This window comes from Pavona decussata, unplaced genomic scaffold (assembly GCF_977016875.1).
Source record: "Pavona decussata unplaced genomic scaffold, jaPavDecu1.1 SCAFFOLD_161, whole genome shotgun sequence".
Lineage (NCBI taxonomy): Eukaryota > Metazoa > Cnidaria > Anthozoa > Scleractinia > Agariciidae > Pavona > Pavona decussata.
The window spans coordinates 1,673,773-1,688,100 of NW_028145572.1; the positions used below are offsets into that span (position 1 = coordinate 1,673,773).

At 38.2% G+C, this 14,328-nt stretch overlaps 1 protein-coding gene across 1 annotated transcript in view; it reads right to left on the reverse strand.

Moving 5' to 3' along the window:
* LOC146464679 (uncharacterized) overlaps window positions 1-14,328 on the reverse strand; it is a 34,486-nt gene that overhangs the window by 14,293 nt on the left and 5,865 nt on the right. The window contains exons 4-27 of the mRNA XM_085129366.1: window positions 12,347-12,622; window positions 11,308-11,448; window positions 11,147-11,221; window positions 10,813-10,881; window positions 10,512-10,589; window positions 9,700-9,993; window positions 9,016-9,134; window positions 8,819-8,877; window positions 8,421-8,563; window positions 7,496-7,795; window positions 7,018-7,124; window positions 6,795-6,853; window positions 6,383-6,525; window positions 5,633-5,935; window positions 5,401-5,510; window positions 5,016-5,074; window positions 4,710-4,852; window positions 3,910-4,203; window positions 3,568-3,677; window positions 2,809-2,870; window positions 2,496-2,632; window positions 1,701-1,994; window positions 1,057-1,350; window positions 119-415 (exon numbers count right to left, since the gene is read on the reverse strand). Coding sequence (XP_084985492.1) covers window positions 119-415; window positions 1,057-1,350; window positions 1,701-1,994; window positions 2,496-2,632; window positions 2,809-2,870; window positions 3,568-3,677; window positions 3,910-4,203; window positions 4,710-4,852; window positions 5,016-5,074; window positions 5,401-5,510; window positions 5,633-5,935; window positions 6,383-6,525; window positions 6,795-6,853; window positions 7,018-7,124; window positions 7,496-7,795; window positions 8,421-8,563; window positions 8,819-8,877; window positions 9,016-9,134; window positions 9,700-9,993; window positions 10,512-10,589; window positions 10,813-10,881; window positions 11,147-11,221; window positions 11,308-11,448; window positions 12,347-12,622 — 3,966 coding nt within the window. The remainder of the gene's footprint in view (window positions 1-118; window positions 416-1,056; window positions 1,351-1,700; window positions 1,995-2,495; window positions 2,633-2,808; window positions 2,871-3,567; window positions 3,678-3,909; window positions 4,204-4,709; window positions 4,853-5,015; window positions 5,075-5,400; window positions 5,511-5,632; window positions 5,936-6,382; window positions 6,526-6,794; window positions 6,854-7,017; window positions 7,125-7,495; window positions 7,796-8,420; window positions 8,564-8,818; window positions 8,878-9,015; window positions 9,135-9,699; window positions 9,994-10,511; window positions 10,590-10,812; window positions 10,882-11,146; window positions 11,222-11,307; window positions 11,449-12,346; window positions 12,623-14,328) is intronic.

A 14,328-nucleotide genomic window follows, 5' to 3' on the forward strand; every position in this document is an offset into this window, starting at 1 on the left:
TTAACCTAAGTTCATTTTCAATTTGCCTTATCTCTGAAACTTTTTTTTGGTGGTTATTCCATATTTCTGCAATATTTTTGGAAGTTATCCCTTGTTCACAAACCCGTACGTCACTCACCGTCTTCATGTGTCCTTGCATGGGTTTGATTTGATATTACTCCATTCCCTTTAATTGTGAATGCCAACACTTTGATAACGTACATCGTAAACTTGTCGAGATTTAGGACTTCTACCGACGTTACCAAGCTTGTTAAATTGATGTAGGTTCTATTTACATCTTTCTCTCTTTTGTACAGTACCAAGTACCCAAGGACAATCCCGTGAGTGAATCCTTGCGGGACGGGATTCCACGTCACTATCAAACTTGTTGAGCTTGCGTTGTATGCTTGGATGTTGGCCGGTGGAAGGCTGGGTACTAGAAATAAGAAAGACAACTGAACATAATGTTATGGGTCATCCAGACAATTCACAATAAACTGCTGATAGACCTTAGTTCAAGCTACCTGTAGAGCGTTTTTAAGCAGTCCCACTCAGTCTCCAGAGATTCGAATTACAAATGGAAAAGTCATGGCATCCATCTTAGACTGTTCACAGTCCCCCTATTTTTCCGTGGGATTCTCGAGACTGGTGCACTTCGATGTTGCTGCCATCTTAGTTTGTAAAAGCGAGCGCGATCTGGGGAGAGTATCTAAACTACCGAGGGGAGGGGAGCGGAATTCGGAGGCGGCGGGAAAAATATTTTTTCGCTTGCCCTCCCCCACTCAACTAAACCCCACTCCCGCTTCCCTCGGTAGTTTAGACGCTCTCCCCAGATCGCGCTCGCTTTTACAAACCAAGATGGCGGCAGCTCCATCGAAGCGTACGAGTCTCGAGAATCCCACGGAAAAATAGGGGGACTGTGAACAGTCTACATCCATCTTGGTGCACTTAACAACAACAAAAAAACTAATTAAGCATCTATTGTTCTATGACACCAACATGGCGGCTTTAACGTTGATAGGAAACCCTCCATTTTAGTAAGTTTGAATTCAAAATGTATTCAAATTTTTCTCTCACCATCCTGATCTGTTGACACAGTTACGTTGGCTGCTGGACCATCCCCGACACGAGTTAACGCAGAAACATTCACCTCGTAAGCTGTGAACTTCTCCAATCCACTGAGCTCAGTGAAATTCAGTTTTGTGCTGGTGTTTTGTTTGTTGGCGAGAATCTCTCCATGTTTCTTGTACGTTACTCTGTAACCCATCAAAATGCCGTTCACGTGATCATTTGGAGGTGGTTCCCAGGCAACTAAAAGGCTGGTGGAGCTGATGTTGTGCGCGCGAAGGTTTACAGGAGCGTGACTGGGAACTAAAATGAAAGATTTTTAAATAGTTTCGTTCTGAACATTCTATACTCTACACATCGAAGTGTCATTTGAAGAGGAGCCGACCATTGTATAGAATAGCTTAATGGAATAAAAATTTATCCAACTTGGTTTTTCGTGGGAGGAAAAGCGTGTCTGTGTGAACTAGTTTGGCTCTTATGGAAATATTATATAATAATCTTATGACAGCGGCAACTGTCACAACGGCACAATATCAAAATGTAGTGAATGTGCGTCTTTCAGATAATTTCATCCTAGAATGACTTAAAACATTTCCGTCCCAGAAACAAAAAATAAATGCTACAAACATAAATCATGACTTTCGACTGCTTACCGTCCTCCAATGTTCGTACAGACACTTGTTCACTTGCCAAACCGATTCCTCTCATGGTGACACTGGACACGTGTATCGTGTAGTTTGAGAACTTTTTAAGCCCACTAATGAGAAAGAAGCTTGACGTCCTGTTCACCGCAACAGCTTCAGTTTGGTTGCTGCCGTCGAGTTTGTAAGAAACAAGGAATCCAATGGTTGAGTTGTGTTGGTGACAGTCCGCACATGACCACGTGACCTGGATGTTTGTTGACGTCGTTGATTTCGCACTGACGTTTGTTGGTGGTTTTCCTGGAACTGCATTTACAAATGACGCAGAACTATGTTAACACCTAATTAAGTATTGAAAAAACAAAAGTATCCGGGATGGTTATTTTAAGACGAATAATACAGTCTATTAGGACAGGTCAGTTGAAATAAGGAAAGCAATGGGTCATACGTATTTTGCGTCCTTTTGGCTCATAATGCAACTTGGACAAGATTTTCCATTTTTCTTGCTTTGTTATTTTGTCTTCTGCCACTTCCAATATCATTCATATTAGAAACTGTGTCTGTGCAACCAGGCCTGAATAAACTTCATTTTTTGTCCACCCTTTTACCTAGACTCAATGCTAACCCATTTCAGATCTACTGAGATTCATAATCAGTGAAGTGTGCCTTTCGATACATAAAACAGAAAACAGAAAAATTTACATGAATGTTGAGGTCAGGTAAGAGGGCCGTCTATGGCAGCAACCTTTAACCATTCATGATTTAAAGAGATCCAGAGAAGTTTTAAGGAGGTAAAGAACCATTTACCGTTATCGCTCACTGGCTGTGCGGACAAATTTCCAAGTGTTCCATCTCTGTAGAGCGCTTTGTAAATAACGGCAAACTGCTGTGGTCCAACATTTTGAGCGTACACTATAGTCATGTCTGCCAACACGCTTCCGTTCCTGAAAAATAAGGTTCTGGTTATACTTCAACCAGAGAACTTAATTTCAACATTTTAATGACACGGCTGAAATGGCTGTCAGAATTCAAGACTACTGTTACTGGATAGTAAATGGGAGGAGATTTGTTTGCAACAAAAGAAATAGGAAGAATAGAACTTCTCAGCTGAGGATCTCACCTAAATTGATGACATTGGACTTCTCTGATGTAGCTTGACTCTTGGCCATAAACCAGACGCAGCTAAACAGAAGCAAGAATGATTTTCAGTAATCCGTCTATAAATCTTTAATACTGTGTCCCCATTGGGAGAAGGGGTGGGGAGTGCCTGCATTTCCAGTTTCTCATTCATTTTTCTGCCTTCTCTTAACTGTGCCCCATGTTTTCTCTACTCTTACGGATTATGTAATTCTCAATCTCCGTATGTGTAATATTTATTCGCTTATTTAAACAGTTCGTTCAAATATTGAGATTGATCCCGTTTATTCTTATTGGGTTCTCGTAGACTTTCTTACAGTCCGTTTTCGTGGTGAAACGGTAGACTATAACGCTCGTTGCTCTTTTTGGACGCCAAAATATACGACGTCGACTTTGTCCACTTGTGGCAAGTCTACAGGCCTCGGTGTTCTTAAAATACGCCATGGCGAGTTATATTTTTCTCGTTTCTAAAACAGGTCTTGGGCACAAATCCGCCATTCATACAGCATAAAACAGATTTTTTTCAAAATTATTATTCAGACTCAGTTAATTTTGAGACTATATAAAACAATTCAATTCGATTGAAATGTTCTATACCGCCACTAATTGAAAACCTCAAGCGTCATAAAAACGGGTATTTCACTGTAAAAAAGTGTTGAAACAAACTACAGTTTTAATATTAAGTGATGCAAGCTATGTATAATATGACTTGGACCAGCAAGAGACTGGCGAAATTTCTTACATTCTGTTGAATTGTGCTTGTTAAATTCTTGAAGTTTTCGCTCTCTGGGTCGGAAAGTTTAATGTTCCACTTCATAGCGTTGAGGCGAACCGTGACATTCACAGGTACGACTGAAAGAACAACAGAAGGACAATCAAAAGGATTTGGTCATTTGATGAAATAAAGCCTTACCAGTGTATGAGAGTAACAACAAAACACACCATTTCTCAACAGAGTGAATGTGAAGACAATAAATGATGCACAATGCTCTTATCAACAGCAAAGTTAAGTACATGCAAAATAACCAAAAACCAACATCACAAACTTGATCAATTTATTATTTGAAAGCATCATTATGCTCACCTTCTTCAAGTGTCTTGACGTAAATTGGAAAGCTCTCTGTACCAGGACCCCTAGAGGAAATACTCCTCACCCAGACTGTGTAGTTAACGAATTTTCCAAGGTTTGTAATGTCCACACTAGTTATCGATGCATTAACATCAGTTCTCGAAATAGTCTCATTTTGTTGACCGGTTGCGATGTAAAATATCCTGAACAGTAAGATATCCGAGTGATCTTGTACGGTGTCCCATTTTACACGAATGCTCGTTGTACTTGTGGCGTGTGCTGATAAGTTTTGCGGAGGTTTTCCTGGAACTAACAAAAGGAAGAAGAAAACACTAAATTTTTTGTAGGGAATTATCAAGGAAACCGTGCGGCATTCTGATAGCGCAAACTAGAGGGAAACGTGTAAGGATTGCACCGACTTCCAAGCGTTTCCTTTCCTTTGCCTCCTTCGTTCCACTGTTACAAGACGGTTGGGTAATGATGGCTGAAATTAACTTAAAACAATCCGTCAACTTTGTTTAACGAAGGTGACACTTAACAGTCTGTCACGACTGACAAACCTGTGACCCTTAGATTCCAGATTCCAGAATTTGAATTTCAAAAACTTGGTTTTTGAGGAGAGAAGAAAACCGGAGATCCGGGAGAAAAACCTCTTGGAGCAAGGACGAGAACCAGCAACAAACTCAATCCACATATAGCGCCAAGTCCGGGAATCGACTCGGACCACATTGGTGGGAGGCGATTGCTCTCACCACTGCACCATCCCTGCTCCCCCGAGGCATATCATTGAGTATTTTACAGAGCGACAAACTTACTGTTGTCCCATATTGGCTCCACAGAAAATTCACCAAATGAACCATTCCTGTAAAGGGCCTGGTACAGAGTTAGGAACATTTCCATTTCAACGTGTTGACCAAATGTTATTTTAACCTCAGCAGCAACTTTACCACTGTCATTCCTGAAATAATGATATGACATATATTTGCCCTCGTCGAGAGTATGAAAGTACTTGTGTGGACAGCAAAAACTAATTTAAATTAAAAAAACACCAGAACGTTTCTACAACATTTTTTTTGACTAACGCATGATTTATCCTGACTGGCAAAACACATACAAGTTACCTGAACTGGTGAATTGTTATGCTTCGAAGATGAGTGTCGTTGAGATATAGTGCATTCACCTAAAGGGAAAAAAGGATCCTTATTGTAATAATCACTTTGATCCTTGAGAAACGATGACATTTGCCTAAAACATTATTATAAAAATAACAATTACTTGAGTTCTTTTAAAAAAATACTTTTAAACAGTGTGTGCTTCTAAATATTAAATTAAACAATTTTCTTTGAAACAATTCCATTTCAAATGATGTTTGCATTCGCCGAGATTGTCATAAATTTATATCGAATGTTTTGCATGTTGTTTCAATGACTGAAATTAAGTAAGATAGACTAAAGCAAACCGAAAAAGAAGCTGAAACAAAAACAGTTATTATCAGTGGGAACTTACATTAATTTCCAACTTTCTTGCTAAATTCGTGAAGGCTTCTGAAGTTGTGTTTGAGAGTTCATCACTCCATTCTTCGTTGGGTAATCGAATTGTTGCATTAATAGGAGCAACTGAACAAACATGAAAACAAAGAAAACAAATAAATAAAGTCACGTGACGTAAAAATATGTCAAAATCTGCAAACTGGTGCTGCGTTCAAACTTCTAAAATGAGAGCTGTGTTTTTGACGTACCTTCCTCCAAAGTTCTTCTACTGAATCGTCCACTTTCTAGTCCCAGTCCTCTAGCGGTTACAGTCCTCACCCACACCGTATACCACGTGAATTTCTCCAGATGACCCAGCATAATATATCCGGCTGTAATGTTCACGTCTATGGTATTTAATGAAGTGGTATTTCCTTGAAGCTTGTAAAATATCTGCAAGGCTGTAGTTGGAATAGGTGTTTGGTGTGACGGTGGTGGAAATTCCCAGTGAACGGAAAGGCCAGTTGTGCTGATGGCGTCAACTGACAGGTTTCTGGGTAGCTTTCCAGGGACTGTGCAATAGTTTTCAAAGATAAAACACAACATTTCTCAGGTTGAAAATGATGTTTTAAAATAAACTTCTGAGATCGGCAATAACAGGTGAATGATCGTTTCATTACTCTTTACTTTAAGTTTATAATTATGATCATAAATATTTTTTTAATACGGTAGCACGCCTTCCTATGAAGGTCTGGGAGTTCCCCATACTGACCACCAACATGGATATGGTGGTTTACCCGGACTGTGTGATGATCACGATTCTGCATGGCAGCGAGACATGGACCCTATACACTCCACGGAAGCATTTGCCTCAAGGACTATAATTCTGTAAGTCATTTAGTTGTCACTAGGAACCCTAATCCTAAACCTTGGGAGTACTAATGCTGCTAGGCTCTTCACTAGAATAAACGACCTGAACAAACTACTGCAGCAAACAACGTAAAAATTAGCACTCTCACTGTTATCTGCAACGACAAAGACCACCATGTTTCCCAGAGTTCCATTTCTGTGCAAACTTTCGTACAGGAGGGTAAAGGCAGACATATCCACGTGCTGACCAAACGAAACTTCAATCTCCGCTGTGACTTTTCCGCTGTTATTCCTAAAGACCAACCGCAAAGATAGTTTGTTAAAATAAACACTTAACAGAGACCTAATGTTTCAAGAGAAACTTTTGCCTCACATTGATTTAATTGGTCCAAGGTTTTATGTTTTACTTCTCGTTTTCTTTATCCGATCCAATACACCCGCCAACTCACGATGAACCCTATTCCCCACTCAGTCACCCTGTTTTCTATAATAAATGCATATATTTGCAAATTATCACTTTTTAAAACCTTCTTGCCGGTTGATTAACTTTGATGTTCTCACCTAAAGTTATGGAACACAACACTTCGTAGCAGATCAAGGTTTTCATACAGGAGGTGGACCTTCAAATAAACACAGAGCCACAATAATATGCATGAAACGTGAAACAAACTTCCAGGTTATAATGCAACATGATGCTAATTATTTTGCAAGAATTGACTCTGAGAGCTTTTTTCTATAATATGTTTCGTAAAAGTGATACTACCGTCGAAGAAAGCTTACTTACATTTCTTTCTATCAGCTTTGTTAAGTTGTTAAAAGAGTAACTGGTCTTATTGAGCAAAGGTTTAACCCAGGGCACATTCAACAGGAGAGTCAAATTTACTGAGACAACTGCAAAATACAAAACAAGAGTAATCATACATTAAATTTCGTATCTAACCAATGCCACCAAACTCGATCTCTTTTAACTGAAACGAAGGAAAATGAAAACCAAACTGGTTTTAAAAAAAAAACACCTTAAAGCTTTTTCTCCTTACCTTTTGAGTTTGTGGATTAAATTCTTAAGCGAAGAGCGACCATTGGGGTAATGAGCAAATGAACATTATTTTGCAAAATGAGATGGAAGATGGGTTTGTTCTCACTGCACTGACTAGAACACATCGATCCGATAGAAGAACCAGTACCTCATAGGTCCGCATTCGCATAACAGAACTACTTTACTCATTTTTTTATTGTTTACTTATTTAGCTCTCGCAGCTTACCTTTTTCTAACGTACGTATTTTCACTTCTTTGCTCTTTGGCCCAAGGCCACGTGTAGTTATTCTTTGTAACCAAATTAGGTAATCCTCAAAGTCTTTCAAATGTTGTATAACCACGTGGTTCGTTGATGTGTTTACGTCAATGGAGTGAGTCCGTGTTGTGTCATTGAGGGTGTAGAATACACGGAATCCAGTAGATTGGAATATTTCACAGTGATTCGATTGCGGAAGATTCCATTTGACTGTGATGCTAGATAGACTCAATGCCTGTAAAGTTATGTTCGTTGGTGGCTTCCCAGGAACTAGAAATGAAGTTTTGACCAAATTAGTGTTGTTAATATTATTGTTTGAAACTTCAATTTTTTGACAATGGGCCCCTTGCAGCTAACGGTCGCATCATCCGCCATGCTGGAAAGCAAGTTGCGCACTGGGGCATCCAAAACAAAGCGACTTAATCCCGTCAAACTTGAATTTTCTTTGTTTTGGATGTCCCAGTGTGTAGCTTGTACTCCAGCATGGTGGATTTTGTACAATGTGACCGTTAGCTGCAAAGGGCCCATTGTTCCTTAAAATCGTTTTGTATAGGAACCAAGGGCGCAGCGATGAGTTGGCTATGCATTCATGTATGACACGGTTGAGTAATATATACCCCGCCACTGTTATAATGCCAGTTACCCACAGGAAAGTGAAGAATAGTAACACAAGGAAAATTCAGTTCACATACCGTATAAAAGAGGGCCGTTTATCTAAATCAGGAAATGACTGTACATTTCGTCATATAATTTGGGTAAAAAACCAATCAGATTGCCGAAAACCGTGATATCATTGGTGTGTTTATCATACGTAAACATACGAATTGGCCAATAAAAGATAACTGAACAGGTATTGTTCTATGCGGAGAATAAAAAACAATGCCAAGATACATACAATTTTCGTGAAGCAGTGTTATAGGTAGGTCTTGCAGCCTTTTGTATTGATGAAGGGCTTTGTATAAACTATAGAGGTTCTCCATTCTGCTGCTTCGATCGTAAAAGGCGTCAATGAGAACGACAGTTTCATTGCTGTGATAACTGAAAGAAAGGAAAGAGATGCGTGCAACTTATTGTGAGCACAGTGACCACATTCATTTGACTAGTAAACAGACAGTAGTGTTAGTCTTCAGAGCCAATACTTTTGTTGAAGTTTGGTTTTGAACGTGATTAATAGGTACTGACGAAACTGAGTAATGTTCCGAGAGACAGGTTAAATCACAGTTGTCTAATTTGCACAGTATCGAATTAAAGGCCCCATGAGAAAACTAAACACGTTAAATAGTTTTCAGTTACCTTAATGTTAAATTTGATATATTCTTGTAAGTTGAGCTTTCTTGATGGATAGCTTTCATCTATGGGAAAAAAGAGGACCGTCAATTATTTCGTTTACTTCTGATGAATCGCTCATGGTTTCATTGAAGTCGAACTATGCAAACGCAGGAAACTACCTGAAACAGACAAAAATATAAAATATCATTGCAGATACTCACGCTGTGTTGTATAACCGATGATAAATTCTCAAAGGCCACGCTGCTCTTGTTCTCAAACTGAGCGTTCCACGTCGTGTTTTTAAGTAGGACTGCAAAGCTTATAATAATGCCTTGTGGACCTAAAGGAAAACAAGCAAGGACTGAAACAGAATTTTACATTAAAAATGAATTGCGATGAATGGAAGGAAAAAAGATAGAGTTCGACTTGTTTCTCCTCGTGAATGATTTTGGTCTAAGAAATAACGGAAGGTGGGGGGGAACCACAATCCTTACCCCCTTGAACCTTTTACTAATTTTATGACATTTGTAAGGCGCTATTTATATAAAATTTTTAATTTCTATCCATTGTAACAGTCGATATATAAAAGACATTTTTATTGCATCATTATAGTGGTACTACTTTTTCTTGGAGGCATACAGAAGACCTTTGGTAAGTAACTCTGAAAAATGCAAGTTTAGAACAACTTAACTATAGGTATTCTTGATCTTGGATTTCGTTGATTAAGGCCCTTTACAGCGGTGTGGAATTAATGGAAATTTTTTAATCCTTATGTATCGTTTCGCAAAATACTGTTAGCCGTTATTGGCAGGTATTGGTTGATAGAAATTCCCAGATGATATAGTGGTATCACGCAAAGAAGGGGAATAGTGAACTATGCATATGAGAAAAAATGAAAGCGTTACCTTGGTAAGGAGTGGTAATATTGACGGCTTTTGATGGCACACCAAAACCTTCAGCCGATATACTCATGAGCCAGATAGAATAGGTAGTATCACTTTGTAGCCGCGATATATTAACTGCTGTACGATATTTATCCACTATGATGCTATTTGTTTCAATGTCGCCAAAAGCCTGGTAAACAATTCTGAATCCCCAATGATTTACCAATTGTTGTACATCTCCAGGAGACCAGGTCAAATGGACCATCGTTGGGCTTATTATTGTGACGTTAAGATCATTTGGAGGTCTTCCTGGGGCTAAAGTGGAAGACAAATCATTGTACAGTTAAAATAGGTACAGTAGTGTTTGGACGAAAAAAGATCTTCATATGTTTGAGAAAATTCGATGAAAAATCATTTCTAGCGACTAATTTTTTCCAGTGGTCCATTACAGAAAACATATCTAAACTGATCTATACTCTTTGGTTGGATGTGCCCAGTTAATCATTGTTGTTTGTTTGAAAATTGGTCAGCTTATAAGAGAGCTGATAGCTATACTGATTGTAACATTGCTTTAGTTAACTTGGCAATGTGAGAAAACCGAGTCAAAGGGAAATTATCAGAAAACCACAAATTTTAGCAAACCATAACCCAAAAACTTTGCACTAACAAACATTAACTTGCTGAGCAATTGTTGGAGCTGTTAGTTGCGAGTTGAGCTGACTACAGTCCACGTGTCAATCGCTGCTTTTGACTGAGTAAAAGCCGAAAGCAAGTAATGGGGGGCATTAATGGAGACCAAAATATAAACGAGCAAATATTTAACACATACAAACCTGGAGTAGAGTTGTTAATGGGAATGATTGAGCTAGATATAGATCGAGTTTGAATGTTTTTTGATGGTTGGACGAAAGCTGAAAGGAACAAATTATCAATAATTAGCAAAACTAAAGTGATAAGAGTCACAGAAGTATGAAACGCATGCAAGGCTGAAGAGGTGTGATTGGCTAGGAGCGTGTTGACTAATGTCATTGAGTATCAATGGTTCTTGTTCTTGAAAGCCAAGAGTAAATAAGTAAGTGGAAGTTAATAAAATATCAAAAGAACTTTTTAAAAGTACATAAAACATACACAGACCTGAAATGTTTTCGTAAACTGTCACTGAGCTGACTGCAGTATGAATGGTGATTGTAGGTTCGATGAAAGCTGTGTAAACAATAAATAACAGTTATCAAAACTTTCATCACGGATCAAACGTCGTTGTAATATCCTAAATATCGCGGAAGGTATACCGTTTATTTTGTTTGATTAATTTGTCTAAAGTTTCATCAATAGTTAATGGCTCTTGATGATTTATGAATACTAAGACAATACTAACAGCCAAAAAAAAAAATATATATATATATCAGTTTTTCCTTTCAGCTTTTTATTTCAGTTTCTTACAATAATAGAACATCAAACGCATACAAACCTGACGAGTTTTTATTGGCTGTGACTGAGCTGACTGCAGATTTAGTGTGAATAATTGTCGTTGGTTGGATGAAAGCTAAAATCAGGCAAATAACAGACATCACTTATCAAAATCAAAATGATAAATCGCAATATTAAAATCAACTGAATACTGTGACAAACCTGAAGAATTGTTTTTGACTGCGACCGAGTTGTTTCCGTTGTAAAAGCTTGTTGTTGAATGGATGAAACTGGCAGACACATTTCTCGTTGCTGATACATGTATAGAGGAAAACCTTTTACAAGGTATCGTTCCATTTGATCCTAAAACATTAGAAAACAGCCGAAAACAAAACGTAACGGACAGGAAAGGACTATCACTAAAATTAAATCAGTGTAAAAGAGTAGGTTTTAGAGGACACATAATTTTTCAGACGTCGCTACTCAGTATTTATAACTTCCTCAACACAAAGTATTTAATTCTTTAATATATATACATAAAGAAAGAAATATTTGTTTTTGGTCAACGAAATATAGAACAGCTTTCGATTCAATCTCGGTTACACTCGAGCAACTTTTTTAAGTATTTGCATGGGGTCGATAAAAGCTGAGTCTTCGCATTTTGTCCTTTTCGGGCTGTGATGAACGTGACAAAAATGAATTACTGAACGTGAAAAAGGTTCGTTCAACCAGACTGATTTCGATAAAAAGTAATGCTCAATCGGAAGGAATTATCTTTTAAAGGTAAATTTCATTGGATGAAATGATTATATTTGATTTTTTTTACCATAAATATTTTATGGGAAATATTCCAGACGGGTTTCTTGTATTTAATGCATGTAAAGGAAAACAACTCGTTTGCTTGGCTGAGGTAGTCGTGACAAAAGTAGTTGGTGTATGGAAACGTTCAAGCCTAACAGCTTGTAGAAAATATACCTGCTGGTCAAACATTTCTGGAGTCAATCATTGTTTTCAGAAGTCCGCCTCCCCCCCCCCCCCCTTCCCCCCTCTCCCACAAATACGCACACACGTGAACAAAATTTCGTTTCTCCTCGGTCCATCCGAAGTACTGAAGCAACTGATAAAAGATTAGTTATGCATTGGCATAAAAAGGAAATAATCTTCTCAGTGAAATTAAAAATTGGTTCCCTCTCGGCTCTTTCCTTTTGGTTTTTGGTCTGCATTTTATGTCGGATAGTAAACACAACCAGCTCAAACTCACCTTCTAGTTGGTAAAAGTCTCTTGAATTATCAAATAATAGTTGCCCACGTTGACACGAAAAATTCGATAGAACACAATTTCGCGTGACTTCCACGTGTTCAAAGGAGCTACAGTTAAACATATGTTCTTTGGTGACTTGAAGGCAAAACTGCGCACACTCCTTAACAGTCAACCGCTGAAAAGATAGTTTGTTTGAAACTTGTAGAGTATGATTTGGATGAGATGAAAACTTGGCCAGTGGGTCGTCAGTCTCACCAGCTGGCGTTAAGGGCTGATCTGAAAAATAAACCATTTCAAACTGATGTCCTAAGTGTTTCAGCTTCACACAGTTTAAAGAAATACTTTAACTCCAAAGCTGGGGTTAAAATCTTAGTTCTAAATTAATAGTATTTGGGTATTTTAACTCATGTACATGTCCTCTTATGACCATGGCAGTCTAACGAAATACCGATTTAAGATATATTAATTTAATAAACCCTCAGATTTGTCAGTAAAGGAAATGTTGGAAAAGAACTCTGAACTTAGCTAGTCTTTCGTTAAGTTGAATTTCAAAATAATATTAAATAACGTGGGTAATACACGGCAAGAAATACAGAGAGGTATTGCTGTGTATACGGTCTTCGCCATATGTTAATTGTTCTTGAATTTTGATTACATTCTCAATCACAGAGATGATTTCTGGCGGCCTATTTCTTATACATCAGCAAAAAAGGGTAACTCTGCTGTAGGCTTAAACAGTGAGCGTAATTCTTTCAGTCTCCCGTTCTCTAACGATTCCGTGATCACCATTTAATTTGAGTCTGAAGATATATTAAGCTGTATATTCATAGTGAATGTTCTCGCTGTGTGGGAAACATGGCTGTCAAAGAGACAGAGCACAAATGCTGCTATCTCAGCAGAATCAAATGCCAGTATGCTCTGTATGTGGTCCAAAAACTAATTTAGGAAACAGTGGTCTCAAGGACATGTGCAGGTGATTTTTATATAACTGACTTTCTTTTTTTCCGGGGGGGGGGGGGGGAAGGGGGCGGCAGAGTTTATGCGCGAGGGAGAGAGTTTACTTTGTGATCCTCTAGAATCTTTCATTTACACGTTTTCCTTGAGCACGTGAAAGGTAAACAACACACAAAAAGGAAATTATAATTTTATTTCATAGAGCGGTTTTCAATTGAGTGTCAAAAGTAATTCGCGTTTGCTTTGGTTTTGCTTTACCGCTCCGTGGTTGGAGAAAAAAACTCGCGCCACTTTCTCAACCAATGAGAAAGCAAAACCAAAATCAATCGCGACTTTCTTACACGCTTTTTCTCGTGCTTAACGCCGGTTACATGTATTTGCTTTAAATTTTAATTGGTTCATTGCGCTGTTTACATCTGTGGCGTTTGGCCAGAGTAATTTGTTTGGTCTTGGTTTTGCGACATTCGATTGAAAACAACTCTGATGCGATTAGATTGGATCTGGTAGTACACAGCGACTTCAAATGGTATCACCGTTTGTAGGCATAATCAGATTCAGTTTGTGATTAAGTTTTAATGTTATTCCTAAGCTATGTTTAGACGTGACCAATTAAAATGTACCAATAACATGATATGGCACGTACCACAACCTGTAAAATTGCCATATGCTCTCTTCATTTCAATGTTTATACGGCAAAGTGATATTTCAGTTAACAAACAAATATTTCGAGTCCATGTCTCTTCAGTCGAAAAAATGTCGTATAAATACCAGTTTTTTCCCTCTTTCATTAAGACAATGTCTAGACATTTCAGCACTGTGGCTAAATTTCGCGTCTGGTATGATATTTTATTCATTTTCTTTGAAATCCATGACTCAGGCTTACGCAATGACTTGAATATAAGGATTTAAGTTGTGGTTAAGGTGGTGAGCGTGTAATACTTCACACAATTGAATAAACAGTTTATAGAATGTTATTAAATCCTGCCTCCCACAGCCGAAATCCAACCAGAGAAAATTAAACATTATTA